Source organism: Misgurnus anguillicaudatus, chromosome 23 (assembly GCF_027580225.2).
Source record: "Misgurnus anguillicaudatus chromosome 23, ASM2758022v2, whole genome shotgun sequence".
Taxonomy (NCBI): domain Eukaryota; kingdom Metazoa; phylum Chordata; class Actinopteri; order Cypriniformes; family Cobitidae; genus Misgurnus; species Misgurnus anguillicaudatus.
In genome coordinates this window covers 10,194,651-10,212,644 of record NC_073359.2, presented here as the reverse complement: position 1 = coordinate 10,212,644, position 17,994 = coordinate 10,194,651, and the positions used below count along the sequence as shown (strand labels likewise).

At 37.0% G+C, this 17,994-nt stretch overlaps 2 protein-coding genes across 3 annotated transcripts; one reads left to right on the top strand and one right to left on the bottom strand.

Moving 5' to 3' along the window:
• Positions 1–557: 557 nt before the first annotated feature.
• senp5 (SUMO specific peptidase 5) lies at positions 558–12,348 on the top strand. Its single transcript, XM_055218067.2, has 10 exons — positions 558–725; positions 2,068–2,951; positions 3,031–3,136; positions 5,353–5,500; positions 6,761–6,808; positions 8,819–8,896; positions 9,786–9,923; positions 9,993–10,076; positions 10,415–10,465; positions 11,908–12,348. Exons 2-10 carry the CDS (start codon positions 2,189–2,191, stop codon positions 12,040–12,042), a joined length of 1,551 nt encoding a protein of 516 aa, XP_055074042.2. The 5' UTR covers positions 558–725; positions 2,068–2,188; the 3' UTR covers positions 12,043–12,348.
• A 2,703-nt stretch (positions 12,349–15,051) lies between these two features.
• On the bottom strand, positions 15,052–17,792 carry ncbp2 (nuclear cap binding protein subunit 2). 2 transcript variants are annotated; one of them, XM_055218600.2, is made up of 4 exons: positions 17,589–17,792; positions 17,222–17,403; positions 16,402–16,540; positions 15,052–15,331 (listed from the first exon to the last, which is right to left on the bottom strand). In XM_055218600.2, exons 1-4 carry the CDS (start codon positions 17,661–17,663, stop codon positions 15,233–15,235), a joined length of 495 nt encoding a protein of 164 aa, XP_055074575.2. In that variant the 5' UTR covers positions 17,664–17,792; the 3' UTR covers positions 15,052–15,232. The 2 variants fall into 2 exon arrangements, with proteins under 2 accessions (XP_055074575.2, XP_055074576.1); XM_055218601.2 differs by having other exon boundaries at positions 15,052–15,436; positions 17,589–17,788.
• Between the last annotated feature and the right edge of the window lie 202 nt (positions 17,793–17,994).

Sequence of the window (17,994 nt, the reverse complement as noted above, 5' to 3'; positions counted from 1 at the left end):
CATTTAAAAAAAATCTTTATAATTTATTTTACTTTACTAATCTTTTTTGTTTAAATGTAGTTTAGATAAATTGGTTGCAACCACTTACCTTAAAAAATTGATTAAATTCAATGAATCATTTTTTCAGTGTTCGTTTACTTTTCATTTACTTTAACACTTTAATTTACGTTTAATCACTTTTTGATTTAGTATTTCATCGCACTCGGGGAGTAAATAAACACCCTGCAGGATTATGTGAGCACTTTGGAGTAGAGGAATAATCAGAACATGTTATTTGTGTGTCAAAGTTTACTAATGAACACTTAAAAATATAATCTATTATAGATAAGACAGTCTTTATCTCAAGAGAACAGAGCTGATTAATAGACTTTAGCGGAAATGTGTTTATTTATTTATTTATTTTACATTTTTATATGAGTAAACGCTGGTCCACACTCCAATACACTAGGTGACGCTAATGCTCCTTAACGTTCGTGCCGCTTGCCATTAAGGAAAAGAAGACAAAGAAGAAGAAGCGCGCGCCAAGGCTCCTCTCCACCAGGTGGCGCCAGAACGTGCTGACTTTAGTTTGTGACGTGGTAAGCGCGCGCCGCGATCTTTCTGCGACCATAACAACGTCTGATAGACTTCACGCGTATCGATGCCATTAATAGCGGAATATCGATCAGAATTTATCTACGTTGTATCACAGCTCCAGGACACATCACAGTCAAGACTGACACACGGTAAGACTGTCAAACACAAGCGTCTGCGCGTGCTTCCATAGCTCCTCATTGTGTTTACAGCAGCAATAGATGATCCTGTGTAATTTGAGTCACTGACAATTATTTTATTTACTTCACATCATTTATAGTGTTGGTCTCTTTAAAGATAGCAGATATACTTGGTTTTCTTCCGTATAAGTTTCTATCTGAACGTAAGAAATGTATTCAGTAGAAAAGTAGCGTGCTTGCTAGAGATCAGAGAAATGAAAACATCTTTCATAGCTGGTATTGATTTTATTTACTCAAAAAGCGTATTCGTAAGCATGTTTGCTTTCGTTTGTTTACACCATGCAGGAGCACGTACCTTGAAGTATAATTTAAACACAATGCTAGGCTAACACATGTCATTTTTAGTCAGTCAGTTTTTTTAATGGAAATAAGCATCTTCCAAGTTAAGTTATGCATAGTTCGAGATATGTTCTACAGGGTTCCCACGGGTCCTTGAAATCCTCGAAAGTTTGGAAATTAGGGGCGAAAAAATTCAAGGCCCTATACATACAAAGATACAGGTCATTGAAAGTGCTTGAATCTACTTTATGCAAGAAGTTTTCTGGAAAAAATCCATATTATTTCCTGTGTAGTGTAGGATAATATCATAAAAATTCTAGACTTTTCAAGCACACGTGCTTAATCTGTATGCGAATGTTGATTCATACCAAAAGGTTTTTTGCATAGTTTGACACATGAAAACTAAACTGTTGTTCCCTGAGTAGGGAACGAGACGCTGCGTCTTCCTTGCCATACTTCCCGCGTCCCTTTAATGCCGTCTTTGGCAATATTTCAGATAGCAATATACTTCCTGGCACCCGCGTCACCCTGTCTTTGTTGTTAAGCCTCACCATTGGTTGAATTTGATATACACATTCAGACGCACTTACCCCTGGAGGCGTCCCCGAAGTGTCACCGCAGTGACGCAGCGCAAGTTCCCACGAAAGGGAACTGTAACAATGTATCTTAAAAGGTAACACGATGTAACCTTGCTCTCACTTAAAATGTGGGGACACATTTAGTCCTTAAATTTGAAGGTATTAGACCTGGAAAGTCTTTGAAAGGTCCTTGAATTTGAAGTTAACTAAGGTGTGGGATTAAATTATATGATTTTCAAATATCCTTAAATCATAAGCTACTGTAAATGCTATATGATTTTTAACGATATATATAAAAGTACCAAGGTATCACCATCACATACCGGCATTGTGCCATAAAACCTCCATAGTATTTCTTATATGACTGCTGTAAAATAATCTGTATGAATTTACAGTTGATGTTTCATCTCAGTTCACCAAAACTGTTCTTTTAACAGACCTTGAAAATCAGAAAGAATCGAAGAATTCCAGTTCGGTGTCCTTATCCCAATGATGGACGTCTGCTAGAAACGCCGCAAAGGGAAGGAGGTTCCGTGTAGGAATGGGGTAAAGTTCGCAATGAGGGTCCCGGCACCAAACAGCTCTGATCAGGCAGAATCGGGTTTGGGTGAGATGCCCGAGAATGGACGTTCCAGGAGGAAACGCGTGCCGAAAACGTGTGACTGCTGTGGGCCAAACGGCAAACCGCACGTGCCAGGACATGACCAAATTACAAAGAAACGTGGTCGCAAGAAGAAAGAGATCGTTAACCACGTGGATACCGCCGCAGAGGAAGAGGTGGGCTCGTCGGAAATGGAGTCGGTTGTAACTTTGGATGCGGACACGGTGAATGTTTCTGAGATGGAGGTGACAACATCTCCAAAAGGGAAGCCCGATGTTTCCCAGACTGAGGGAAAGATCATTTTTGTAGAGAATGAAACCTCTGTCATGGTTAATGGGACAGAGAACAGTCTTCAAACACAAACCAACTGTTTAGATCCTCATCTCAGCGCATCCACTTGCACCAAAGATCTCAACTCCACTGAGCGGGACCATTCAAAAACCAGTGCCACGGTGAACAGCATTGATGCCAGTTTGGCCACACTTAATGACTCGGAAACGCCCTTTAATTCTTGCTTGGACACTAACAGCTCACAGCCAGATGTTTCCATTCATAGCGACGCCATGGAAACTGAGCCACCCAATAAGTGTTTTTGGGACCACCAGTACTGCAGACCTCTTCAAGGGGACACCAGGAAATCCTCTACTGAGGTGATAGGTGACCCACCTGTATTGACCCCAGCTGAAATCACCACAGAGGGAATTATCGAGATTATTCATGGTACAGAAATAGACCATTTTCTGATGATTTCACAGATTGTGTCTTTTTTTTGTAAACATGCTTTGTTCTTATTTGTCAGAATTCCTGGAGCAGTTTTATGGAAAATATGGAAGCTTCACTCCATTGGTTGACACAGACGTCCTTGATCACCTAAATAAGATATTTCAGTCTGACCTACGTGACCGGCAAGTTTAATCTTTAATGAATCATTTTTAGCACATTTTTGTAACTTTCCATGACCATTCAGGAGTAAACAAACCATGTTTTTTGTTTTATTAATTACAATTCTTTTCTGTTAGTCACTTGTTTCTTAGCACGGTGTTACGAATCATGTGCTGATTTATATTTGCGCAAAATAAATGTAGTTATAACATTTTTATTGACAATAACGACAGGTACAGTAGTACAGCTCATAAGTTAGTTAAATATTCACATGGCAGTTTTATGTTGTGAAAATGCACTAGGCATGAACTTAAAAGAGAAAAAGGAGTAACACAGTAGAGTAAAGCCCCCTTTTACAACACACAGCGATTCAGCGCAGTTAAACAGAACTATAGGGATGCACCGAATGTTAGGCAACCGAAAATAGCAAAAAACACATTTTCGGTGTTCGGCCGAACAAGTGAAAAGGCTGAATAAATTTTACCGAACGATGAGGTCTCTGATGACGCGATCGAATGGTAACCAGCAGAGTGAGAGATGCGCAAATACAGCAAACTTGCTGGTTAAAGCATTTTAAAGTGTCTGAGAAAGAGAACACTACAGGTTTCATTTATCATTTAAAATCAAGACATCCTGAACACCATGCAGCGCATGAGAAAGACACGGCAGCGATCCGGGGTATTTGTCTGCTGAATACACAAGCACTGAGAACGAGAGACTTTAAGTCTTCATCTTATGTCATAGAATGATGAAGAGCGTCAGCAGTACGTAATAAAAACTTCCTAAAACCAGTTAAGTCCTACAATGACAAACACGCTTCTATTAAACCAGAAATAAAACGTTAATTAACAATACGTTTTTTGTTGAGTGCTTTTTCCTTTGTCATCTCCTGTCAATCTTGCCGCCGTCTCTCTCTGTGCTTGTGATTGACCGTTCCCGCAGGTGCGCGTCTGCAGCTCAACATACAGTGCTATATAAACGTTGTTGTAAGTTTCTTAAAGGGACACTCCATTAATTTGAAAATATGCTCATTTTCCAAAGGTAAACATTGGATTTTTGCTGTTTTGCAGTCCATTTGGGTGGTCTCCGGGTCTGGGGGTACCACTTTTGGCATGGCTTAGCATTATCCATTGAATCTGATTAGACCATTAGCATTGCGCCAAAAATGGCTGCAGGAGGCACAATGATATTACGCAGCGCCTGAAAATAGTCCCCTGCTATTGAAAATTACCAAGGGGACTATTTTCGGTTGTTGCGTAGTGTCATTGCGTCTCCTGCAGCCATGGTACGACAGCAAAGTCCTTGATTATTACGCCAGATTGAGAGTAGTTCCTAGCCATATCAGCCTAGAAAATCGCAACTTTTAATTTTCCATCGGTTTTAGTACACAATATTACTACAAAAGAGTCAAGTTTAAATTGGGAAAATATCGAAACTCTTTAGTTCTTTTTTAGTGCTATGCTAATGGTCTAATCAAAATCAATGAATTATGCTAAGCTATGCTAAAAGTGGTAGCGCCAGAGCCCGGAGATCAGCTAAATGGAATCTAAAACTGTAAAAATCAAATGTTCAACTCTAGGGGAGCTGGAAAATGAGCATATTTTCAAAAAAGTGGTGTCCCTTTAAGGCATAGTAATGAATAGGTTATTTGCATTTTGCGCGGCAAGATCAGATTAATAACCAGTTAGACAAGACAAATTTATGTTGTTGAATGTAAATGGAACAGTTTTAACTAGTCTATCTATAGCTGATCAGAGAAGTGACTCGGTGTAAAAAGGCCCTACTGCTGGAATGTTAAAACAATGTCATTGTTAAATAATGTAAAAATAAATATAGTAAAAAGGTTAAAAATTCTGAAAATGTAACTTGTGCAATGGTGAAAAAATTGGCAAAATAATTAAGAAAATGGAAAAAAAATAGTTTTTCATTTTATTTGGCTTCGGCCAAGAATTTTCCTTTCGGTGCATCCCTAAACAGCACGGTGCATTTTAAGAGTTTGGTTCCAAAATGCGATAAACGGCATTTTCTTAAAAAATGAGTTACCGCCAAAATCAGTATTGTATCAGGTCAGTACTTAAAAGTAAATTCTTAATTTTACGCAAAATCCAATTCGTAAGCCATCAACATCTAATAATTTACGCGAGAGGCACTCGGGAGACGGAAAATCTGTAGTATATCCAGGTGCAGTATACTTTCATTAAGGATGTGCTACATTCACATGTTTTTTGTATGTTGACAGAATGAAGCTCATAACAGCAGAGGTGGCCAAATTCAAGGCTGGTCTGGCCTGTGCTCCTATGCATTTCTTCCAAGTGACCTACAACAAGCACACTTTGACCTTAGATGACCTCTCAACACTCGATGACCAAAACTGGGTCAATGATCAGGTGAGTTCATATGTATTTGGGGTGCATTCACATACACAGTGGGTAAAATAAGTGTTGAACACGTCACAATTTTCAGCAGATGTTGGTAACAACCATAGACTGTAAATAATAGTGCTGTGACGGATCGCAGTTGATCTTGCAATTCGTCTCGCATGCGATTTCGCGGATTAATATGCAAATGTAAATAGGGAAAGATTATCATTTGCACATGTTTCTAAGGCTTGCAAATGTTAACAGTCAAGTGATTTAAAACAATTTAACCGCAAAAGTGAGCAGATTTCTGTACACACATGCGGTTAAATGTGTCCGGTTCAGCTCCAGTCAGACGTTATCATCCCTTCAAAGATCAGAACTCCTCATGTAAACTATAGAGAGAGTTGCGCTATTGTGTCTCATACTGTAGTCCATTAACATACATTTGCTGAATAGAGCAATGAAAACAACGTAACGTTTTTATGTGAAGCGACTTTTTATGCTGAATCTTCTTCTTGAAGCGCCGTTTGAAATTCACACTCCGCCTGTGTGTGTGCGCGCGTTTAAGTGCCCTCAGTAGTGCATATACGGAGAGACGCGTTTCAAAAAGTAAGCCAATATAAATCTTTCTATTCTTGACAGGACACATACACACAAAAGTTTCTCACAGTATTCTTTTTCTAATAAAGACATTTGTTTATGTCTTAAGTGAATTATAGAGTCAGAAACCAGTCTGTGCTTATTTGGTCTTAAAGAGACAGTAACCTCAATTAACCTACTTAAATCTGTGTCATTAATATTAATCTAACAACCCAAGACAAAGAGAAAATCACTTCTGTGGATCTAAAAAAAGTAATAATAATAATATTTAATTTGTACAATAAAGACAATGTTATTATTCATTTAATTTGATTTCTGTACCTAATGCTAATTTTAGACCTTACTTAATGTGCAACTTTGTTCTTTTTTTATAAATGTTTGTAACTTCTTTGTTATTAGATTTTTGTCACTCATTTTTATTTATTTTTTTTGCTGATGAAAAATGATCCGATCTGTGCCTCAAAGACCGTAATGTGATCCGAACCGTGAGTTTTGTGATCCGTCACAGCCCTAGTAAATAATGTGGATGTAGTGCCTTTTTGCACCTTTTTTTTTTCAGTGGTCCAATACTTTTGCCTGTGCCATTTTACATGATGTGTGACGGTGACATGTTCAATACTTATCTGAACTGCTGTATACAGTACTGTGTTAAACACTGGACCTTGATGTGTTTTGTGGATTTTGCAGGTGATTAACATGTATGGAGAACTGATCATGGAAGCCACAAACCACAAGGTGAACATGTTGTAACAAAGTATAGGACTTGTTTTTCAATTCTGTTTTCCAAGATTAGTCTGAGTAATAGTTATCTGGTGTTAGTTTGGTAGTCTGAGGTTGTTGCCTTGAATTATTTTCCTGAACTGTTTCTATCAATCAGTTCTTCAGCCACATGAGTAGAAATACCTCAGTATTTACCACCATAGACTGTAAAAAAAGATGGATGACGCACATTTGCTCTCTTCTATTGGCGAAAAGTGAAGCCGTCAGTGTCCCGATACGGCGCTGAAATCTTGTGTTTTGAGTTTGCGCAGTAGAGATTTCGGGACCAGTCATGCGCAGTAGTGAGCAGGAAGTAAAGCTGCGAAACCAAGGCCCCGCCCTCGCAGAATGCGGATATCACGGCTGTCAATCATGACGTGACACCACCATTTTTATAGCATTAAATAACTAACTAAAAACAAACACTTGAATTTACATCAGCGTGATTAACACTACAGTAAATGACAGAAACCAGCTTCGGAAAAAAGATAATTGAAGTGTAATTAAATTATTTAGTTGGTCTCAAGTCCCATTGAATAACATGGGGGAGGCGGGGTTTATGACCTATACTAGGACCAGTCTCTATCGCCCCACAGTGATGTTTTGGCGTCACTTTTCAGGGCTTGTTTGGCACGGTTGGTATTTACATGTGAATGTTATATGTGTTATTCAAAGAAACTATGGGGCGGTTTACCGGTCAAGGCTTATCCTAGTCCCATGTTTGATCGGCCTTGAGGGAATATTCCATTTTCTTAAAAGAAAAATCCAGATAATTTACTCACCACCATGTCATCCAAAATGTTGATGTCTTTCTATGTTCAGTTGAGAAGAAATTATGTTTTTTGAGGAAAACATTGCCGGATTTTTCTCATTTTCATGGACTTTAATGGACCCCAACATTTAATACTTAACTCAACACTTAACAGTTTTTTTCGGCGGAGTTTCAAAGGACTGTAGACGATCCCAAACAAGGCATGAGGGTCTTATCTGGCAGGACGGTTGTCATTTTTGACAATAGAAGTGGCGGATATGCACTTTTAAACCACAATTTCTCATCTAGATCCGGTCCTGAGAGCGTCAGCGTGACCTCACAGAGGACGAACGCGAAACTCTGCCCCAGTGTTTACAAGTGTGTTGAAAGAGGACCGTTCCGACGTTGTTGTATGTCAACCGATACTAATTAATGTCTTTGTGTCAGTTTATTGTTTACAATGGTCCGCAAATGTGCGTTTTATATATGTAACACGTGACCTCCCTACGTCACTACGCATTTACGTTAGGTCGCGCTGGACCGGATCTAGACGAGAAATTGTGGTTTAAAAGTGTATATTTGTTATTTTTATTGTAAAAAATGACAATTGTTTCGCTAGATAAGACCCTAATGCCTCGTTTGGGATCGTTTATAGTCCTTTGAAACGCCGTTGAAAAAAACTGTTAAGTATTAATTGTTGGTGTCTATTAAAGTCCATTAAAATGAGAAAAAATCCTGCAATGTTTTCCTCAGGAAACATAGTTTCTTCTCGACTGAACAGAGAGGGACATCGGCATTTTGGATGACATGGTGGTGAGTGAGTTGTCTGGCTTTTTCTTTTAGGAAAATGGACTATTCCTTTAATAAAAAAAAAATCTTGCACTGACATCTATCAGTGTCATTGTTTTGTCTCAAGATGCACACCAGTATTGCTTTTTTGTAAAGTATTATAAGGTAGAACTACTTGAATGTCCTAATATAACTAAGGCCTAGTTTTGGATTAATCTAAACCCTGTCCGAGAAACTTTTTTATCTTTTAGAAATTTAATGGTTAACGATTTTAGTTCTTTATAGGCACATTTTATTACATGTTGAATGTATTTGAGCGTGTGTCATTTAATCCAGTAACTGAAACATAGTAAATAGTAAAGTATATTTTTATTTTTGTAATAGATGCTTATTTTAATGTCTTGATTTCATGAATTTATCAACACTGTGTGTCTTTTCTATTCTAGGTTCATTTCTTCAACAGTTTCTTTTACCGGCAGTTTGCTGGAAAAGGTTATGAAGGAGTAAAGCGATGGACCAAAAAGGTATACATCACCTACTTTGCGAACTACTGTAGTAAACTGCATTTAAACATTGGGTCTTTTAAAGGAACACACCGACTTTTGGGGATTTTAGCTTATTCACCGTATCCCCCAGAGTTAGATAAGTCCATACATACCCCCTTTATCTCTGTGTGACGCACACACCACTAGCCTAGCCCAGCACAAAGACCTGAAGCAAATGGCTCCAGCCAGCACACTGCTCCCAACAAGCGACAAAACAACGCCAACATTTTCCTATTTATATGTTATGATTTGTATAGCCATATCATGTAAAAATAACAAGGTCATATGAGACACTTTTATCGTATACATACTGGGAACTCCATGCAGTAACTCCGCCCAAGTAGCATTGCTTCACCTTCTGAGAATATAGTTCCCAGTATGTATACGGTTAAAAGATGGCTGTGTGTCATAGGGCCTTGTTATTTGTACACTATGTGACTATACAAACCACAACATATAAATAGGAAAATTTTGGTGTTATTTTGTAACTTATTGGGAGCAGTATGCTAGCTGGAGCCATTTACTTCCAGTCTTTGTGCTAAGCTAGGCTAGTGGTGAGTGCGTCAGAGTTACGGCACGCATAGAGATGATAAAGGCATGTATGGACTTTTCTAACTCTAGTGGATACGGTGAATAAGCTAAAATCCCCAAAAGTCAGCATGTTCCTTTAAATACATCTAGACTGATCTTACAGTCTTACAGACTTTACAGTCAGGAAGTTTAAAAGATGGGATAGTATTAAATCAAAAGGAGCAATAAATCAATGTTTAAATCAAACTACTTCTCTTGTAGTGTTTATGTTTGTACAATACAAAACGATTGGGGCACCACTTTGTTTGCCTAATGTCTTTTTGTTTGACTGCTTCAGGTTGATCTCTTCTCAAAAAAAATAATCCTGATTCCTCTTCACCTGGAGATTCACTGGTCGCTCATAACTGTAGATGTCTCAAAGCAAAACATCAACTTCTACGACTCCCAGGGCATCCTGTTCAAGTTTGCTATGGATGTAAGTGATGTTCAATTTGGTTCAGACTGAAATCTCTACATAGATCTGATGTGTGACTCTCTTCCACAGAACGTTCTGAAATACATTCTGGCCGAAGCAAAAGAGAAAAAACAGCTCGTCTTTCAAAAGGGTTGGAAGATGGTTGTCAACAAGGTCTGTAATGCAGGCTCACATTTAAAGATGTAGGGGCGGTTTCCCGGACAGGGATTAGCTTAAGCCACGGCTAGGCCTTAGTTTAATTAGGAAATATAAGTAGTTTGAACAAATATGCCTTCCTAAAACATTACTTGTGTGCATTTTGAGGCAAAACTATGTGTTTTAAGATATGTCAGTGTAAGTTGTTTACAGTTTGGACAGCTCTTACATTTATTTTAGTCTAGGAGTAGTTTAATCCCTGTCTGGGAAACCTCCCCATAGTGATATAGTAAATAAAACAACAGCTTTGTGTGGTTTCTTTTTAAATACTTTAATTATTTTTCACTCCTGCTTAGATGATTCCACAGCAGAAGAACGACAACGACTGTGGGGTTTTTGTCCTGGAGGTAAAAACATTAGGGATGGCCATACAACACGACACTATTTTAACTCTTTCCCCGCCAATGACAAATTATCTCATTTATTTTATGTGCCTGATGAGGTTTTATGTTAATCTGTAATACCGCAAGTATCCAATAGATGGTGCACTTACCCAATTTAAAAAAAAACTGAAGCAAAAAATGTAGGGCTGTCAAAAGATTATTTGCGATTAATCGCATCCAAAATAAAAGTTTGTGTTTACATAACATATTTGTGTGTACTGTGTAAATATTATGTATATTTAAATACACACATTCATGTATATATTTAAGAAATATTTGCATTTATATACTGTAAATGCATTTATATAATTTAAATTATATAGAAATATAAATATTATATATATATAAATATAAATTTTTTTTCTTAAATATATACATTATTGTGTGTGTTTTTATATATAAATAATAATTATACACAGTACACACACATATGTTATGTAAACACAAACTTTTATTTTGGATGTGATTAATCGTGATCAATCTTTTGACAGCCCTAAAAAAAAAAAAAATCTAATAATTTTAAACTCTGTGTACATTTTGATAATCGTTCTGAATCTGATCTCTAACAAAATTCCTTGAGAAAAAAATGCAACTATTTCAGCTTTTTTCTACAAAATTTGTATTTATTAAGAAAAATACCCATATTTAAGAGTTTATAAGCAGAGAAAAAATATATAGATAGGATGAAAACATTTTTCCCTGTTTTGTTTGTTTGTAAGCAGAGGGTCTGTTCTTTCATTTGATTTATTTGTATGTTCATATATTTTTAAAAGAAAATTTTCCTGCGCTGCAAAAAAAATGAAAAAAATTCTTAGTATTTGTGTCTTGTTTTCAGTAAAAATATCTAAAAATTCTTAAATTAAGATGCTTTTTCTTGATGAGCAAAACGACCCAAGAAAATAAGTCTAGTTTTTACACCAAAAATATAAAGTTTAAGTTATTTTGTGCATAAAACAAGCAAAATAATCTGCCAATGGGGTGGGCACATTTTTCTTAATTTTTTTCTTGAATTTAGTGTTTAAGAAAGATGTTCAAGATTTTTTGCTTACCCCATTGGCAGATTTTTTGCTTGTTTTATGTTTTAAATTTTATATTTTTTGTCTATAAACTAGACTTATTTTCTTAATTTAAGAATTTTTTGATATTTTTACTGAAAACAAGACAAAAATACTAAGAATTTTTTTCTTAAATCATTTTTTGCAGTGTGGAAGGCATTTTGTGAAAAAAAATCTCATAAAATGGCTTGCGGGGAATGAGTTAAAAGATATTATGCTTTATATCTAGCACAAACAAGATGCGTAAGAGCATACATTTACATGTATATAACTTATTTGTAATATATTAAAATATGTGAAATAATAAATATAGAAGATAACAATAAAAGGTGGTTTCTTGTTATTTTGCAGTATTGCAAGTGCCTGGCGTTCACAAAGCCACTGCTCTTCACTCAAGAGGACATGCCGCGGGTCCGCAAGAGGATCTACAGAGAGCTATGTGACTGTAGACTTTCTGACTGTTCAAACCAAGACAAAGCCACATAAAAAGACCAGTAGACTTGTGTCTGGCTGATAAGCAAACAGGAAGGACAAGAGAGACTTCAGACATTCAGGTTCGGTCAGCAACGCTGAGGATTCCTATATGAGCCTATGTGGTTCAGCCGCTTAAAGAGTATGTCAGGTTTACCTCTTTGCTTGACATTCACGGTTAAAATATGCCTTTTTTCCTAACATCCTCAACCTTGAATTCGTAAGGAGGCGGTGACAACTTTTCTGTGTAGCTGGAGGTGCTGAAAAACTGAACATTCTGAGAAAAAGGAGAAACTGGTAAACCAGAAAGATTTAACCTTCTTTTAGAGTCGGGATCTCTTTTCATTTTATTTGCAGTTTCATTTATTGCCATTCATCTTTGCAGCTTATAATATGCGTCTCTATCAGGTTTCTTTTTGTAAAAATGCAGCTTTGCACACTGCAAAAAAATATTTTTAAGAAAAAAATCTTGGTATTTTTGTCTTGTTTTCAGTAAAAATATGTAGAAAATTTTTAATTGGGTTGCTTTTTCTTGATGAGCAAAATGACACAAGGGGGTAGGTCTGGTTTTTGGACGAAAGTATCAAATTTAAGTGATTTTGTGCATAAAACAAGCAAAAAAAAAATCTGCTAATGGGGTCAGCAAATTTTTCTTGAATTTAGTGAAAATGTTAAAAAAGAATTTGCTTACCCCATTGGCAGATTTTTTTGCTTTTTTTATGCACAAAATCACTTAAATTTGATATTTTTTGGTCTAAAAACTAGACTTGTTTTCTTGTTTTGCTCATCAAGAAAAAGCATCTTGATTTGACAATTTTTATATATTTTTACTGAAAACAACACAAAAATACTAAACATTTTTTTCTTGAAATTCATTTTTTGCAGTGCACCACGAAACTTGAAGGACTTTTATTAACGTTTATTAATGTCATGTTTAAAGGTACAAGAAGCATTTATAAGAGGAAACTTTTAAATGAATGTACTGTAAAACATGGAGAATTAAGTTAAATATTACCCTGGTCCAGATTGCTTTTAAAAGTGTTTAAAGCTCCTGGTTTGTCTTATTATATAGCCTTGATCATTGATTTAACATCTTTGTTCTACTTTTGAGCACTTTCTTCTTTTTCTCAAACACTGGTCTTTCCTAAACAGCAGTGGTTCAAACAGTTTTGTAGTCTGTAGTGTCATCATTTATTCAGGTTTGGTTAAATGCCATTTGTAAATCAGCACAGGAAGTGTTTGCCTTTATTTATATCATTTTAAAAGTGAAGGCTGGTCTAAAGAGGTCATTTAAACTGTCTTTGTCTTTTATATCGTTGCTTGAAGGAAAACACCACTGTTTTTTAGTATTTTGCTGTGTTCTTGCCTCAACTTGGACGAATTAATACATACCTATCTTTTTTCGGTGCGTGCACTTGGTCTTTGTATAGCGCGTTGTGAATGTGTTGGCATTTGGCCTGGCCCCATTCATTCCTTGGGATCCAAAGAGGGATGAATTTGAAAGCCACCGGACACTTCCAGGTTTTCCCTATTTAAAGACTGTTAGATGAGTACTTGTCATTTTGTGCCACCATACTTACTCGTGTAACTACTCATGTAACAGTCTTTGAATGGAGAGGACATGAAAGTGTTTGGTGGCTACTGGGTTCATCCCTGTTTGGATCCTGGGCACTGAGTGGGGCTGGGCTGGGTGCTGATACATTCGCGGCGCGCTGTACAAGGATGGAGTGCTCGTATTGAAAAACAAGGATGGGTGTGTATTGATTCGTCCGGGTTGAGGTGGGAACATGGTAAAGTGTTGAAAAGCAGGGGTGTTTTCCTTTAAAACAAACGCTGTACATTAAGTCAGTCCTAAGGTTGACCATGTTGATTTAATGCGTTTGTTATTTTGGCTTACTGTTCTCTAAATTGTTTTTACCTTATTATGCTACTTTGGTAGAAACACATTTCTGGTTTAAGGACATTAAAATTATACTTTTCTCAGAGACCAACTATTTCAAACGTAAAGCTGTACTGAATACTGTCATTTTAGTTACTTGAAATGTACCAACAGATCATAACCTCAGAGAATGACATGACTGAGTTTCTGACTACTAGTTTGTTATTATTTAATGCATAAAATCACATTGAGTAACAACGTTGTTTCTGTCGTTGTGCTTGCAAATGTATTTGTCACTTTTTCACAAATACTTTTTGTCTCAAATTAATGAACCTTAAAGTATTAGGTATTTTACTTCTTGTAAATCTCACAATATGTGTTATTCAATATGATTAAAGGGACACTCCACTTTTTTTGAAAATATGCTCAGCTCCCCTAATGTTAAACATTTGATTTTTATCATTTTGAAATCCATTTAGCCGATCTTCGGGTCTGGGGCTACCACTTTTATCATAGCTTAGCATAATCCATTGAATCTGATTAGACCATTAGCATCGCACTCAAAAATAACCAAACAGTTTAGATTTTTTTCCTATTTAAACTCGACTCTTCTGTAGTTACATCGTGTACTAAGACCGACACAAAATTAAAGTAGCGATTTTCTAGGCCGATATGGCTAGGAACTATACTCTCATTCTGGCGTAATAATCAAGGACTTTGCTGCCGTAACATGGCTGCAGCAGGTGCGATGATATTATGCAGTGCCCAAAAACAGTCCCTTTGGTAACTTTTGATAGCATGGGACTATTTTCGAGCACTGCGTAATACCATTAATAAAATAACGGAACTCTTTGGTTATTTTTGAGCAAAATGCTAACGGTCTAATTGGATTCAATTAAGTATGCTAAGCTATGCTCAAAGTGGCACCGCCAGACCCGGAGACCAGCCGAATGGACTCCAAAATGGCAAAAACCATGTCCAACTCTATGGGAGCTGGAAAATGAGCATGTTTTCAAGAAAAAGTGGAGTGTCCCTTTAATGTTTTTACTTTGGTCATTTTGAACTGAGCCAAGTGCGTGTGTGTAACATACAAAGTATTTTATATTTAGGATAAATGCATTCAATAATTTTTACAAAAGCAGAGATTATAAAATAACTTGAAATTTATTTAAGAAAAAGTACACAAAGACCTGTCAGTCTACACCGGAACACTGGATCAGATAGTGGACACTCCTAGAACTAAACCTTCTTGCGCAAATATTTACATTACCATTTAAACAGCCTTCCCAAATTCATTCCATGATCCCATTCAGTAAATCCCAAAAACTAAAATTTCTGAAGTCCCTCCGGTGCCTTTTGAAGCTGAGCTAACTTCCCATAACCGCCCCTGGCAGGATCATAATCTTGCCTGTATTCATCTCTGACCTGTAAAAGGCAAAGACAGAGCACAGAGATGATTCAAGCTTTCTGCACAACCTTCCCATAACCCCCTCTGGCAGGGTCATAGTCCTGCCTGTATTCATCTCTGACCTGAAAACACAGAGACTGGATTTGTAAGAACTGCTGAACCTGGTAACAACACACAAACTTAAATCACATGAGAAAATTATTATGCTTACAGGCACAAATACACTCACCTAAAGGATCATTAGGAACATTATACTAATACTGTGTTTGACCCCCTTTCGCCTTTAGAACTGTCTAAATTCTACGTGGCATTGATTCAACAAGGTGCTGAAAGCATTCTTTAGAAATGTTGGTCCATATTGATAGGATAGCATCTTGCAGTTGATGGAGATTTCCAGGGCACGAAGCTCCCGTTCCACCACATCCCAAAGATACTCTATTGGGTTGAGATCTGGTGACTGTGGGGGCCATTTTAGTACAGTCAACTCATTGTCATGTTCAAGAATCCAGTTTGAAATGTTTCGAGCTTTGTGACATTATCCTGCTGGAAGTAGCCATCAGAGGATGAGTACATGGTGGTCATAAAGGGATGGACATGGTCAGAAACAATGCTCAGGTAGGCCGTGGCATTAAAATGATGCTTGATTGGCACTAAGGGGCCTAAAGTGTGCCAAGAAAACATCCCCCCACACCATTACACCATTGCATTAATGAGAAATTGAACAGGTGTTCCTAATAATCCTTTAGGTGAGTGTATAGTTTTTATACAAATAAATCTATTATCTGCACAGAGCATAAAGCAAAACGACCCTCCGCGGTCGTCATACGTCACTACGAAAAGTGTGTGGGTAATTTCATAATATCTCCAATTTTAATAAAAAAATTCTATATTAAACTATGACCCATTTGAGGTCTGGCTTTTAGACCTCAATGTATGAACCAATATAATTCAAATCTGTTGTTACCAGCAAAAAAATCTCTTTTAGATAAAAAATTGTGATTTATAACATAACTAAGTCATCAATAAATAATACTTTATGCATTAATCTAAAATAAAATTTTAAAAGTTAGAAGTTAGTTACACTTACTTGTCCACCAGATTTTCCTCGGCCGTACTGTCTACCCTCTTTGAAGCCTGCGTCCCAGTCGGTTCTGATGATCCGGTCATCCAGCCTGGTACCATTAACGAATCTCATGGCATTCTCAGCATCTGCACGGGTGTAATATCTTCACATTACAGTTAAGGTATTCATGTTTTATTAGTTAATGAGTTCATTGACCACAAAAACGTTTGCTCTGTTGTTGAATTAACTGTGTCCACTAATATTCATTTTAAGGGCTCATATAATGAGTTCAATGTACTATGACAAATGGTCACTAAAAACGAATTGCCTAAACTTAAAAAAGCTGATGATTAATCGTGCCAATGCGAGTTTTTAATGAATGAATTTTAATGAATTACAGTGAAATACCGGTACATCCAAAAGCCAGAGGGCGCTCTCGTGCAGAAACTCTATTTGTGCCACATAAGACGTAACATTACAAACGTCCAGGAAATATCTATAAGAATATTTTTCGCTGTTCTTTAGAATGATTAATGTATTTTTTACGATAATAAAGAATATTTTGTTTAACTAGTATTGCTTTTTTAAATGCACGTCGTTAAACGACTCCGACTCATAATAAGGACTTCCCCATTGCCCAAACGCCATAGTACACGCACGAGCTGTGCATGAAACGCATAGAATCGCATCCTTGCTATTCAGAGTCGATTTTAGACAGGCTTTTTTAATAGGAAAGGCGATTAATCGTCACAGCCCACATCTAGCAATAATTTTAGAGTAAAATTGCCTCGCAGGTTTTAAAGCAACATCACGTTGCATTCTTCTTTCTAAATGAAAAGGATACTCAACAAAGCAGAATCCGCAAGCGGTCTTTTTGACTTTATCCAGGCCGATGATGATCCTCTTAACATCTCCACTCTTGGAGAAGAGCTCGTGTACCTGCTCTTCCGTCGTGTAGAAAGACAGATTGCCCACATACAGCGTGGAGCTCTGTTTTAACAGCTTCTCCTGCTCATAGCGGTTACCCTAAACACATTCAACAACACTGCATTAGGCTTTCTTCTCAACGTACACCAGAGTCTCTCAGATAAGCTCACTTTTCTGTCTTATATCGAGAGACGAATGAATTTGACTTTTTTCCAAATGACTTTATTTAAACAATGCCGAACGCATGCTGCACGTAAACCTTCATTTAATGTTTAGTGGCTTACCTTGAAATGCTGGTCTCTGTATTGACTTATATCAACATACGAATCGCTGTAGAGTGCGTTTAGTTTAACAGACATGGCGATAAAATAATAAAAAACAAGCAAATGGAGAACGTAGATAAACGGATTGTTACTCAAAACATCACGAGCCGAAAGGCGCCTTCTTCTTCATTTGATTGCGGCGTTTGGCAAACTGATTCAGATGCGCCACCTACCGGACTGGAATTCTTCTTCTTCTTCTCTGGTGTTTTACGGCAGCTCGCATTCAGCTGGTTGCCATCTTCTGTTCATATTTGTCTCATCCTATATTCTCTTATCCAGTCCCGTTTCTTTTAGATTGTCAAAAAATAACTTGCGCCTGTCCCTTTTCCGCTAAATATAAACTATTTTTTAACATTTCCAGCTATTT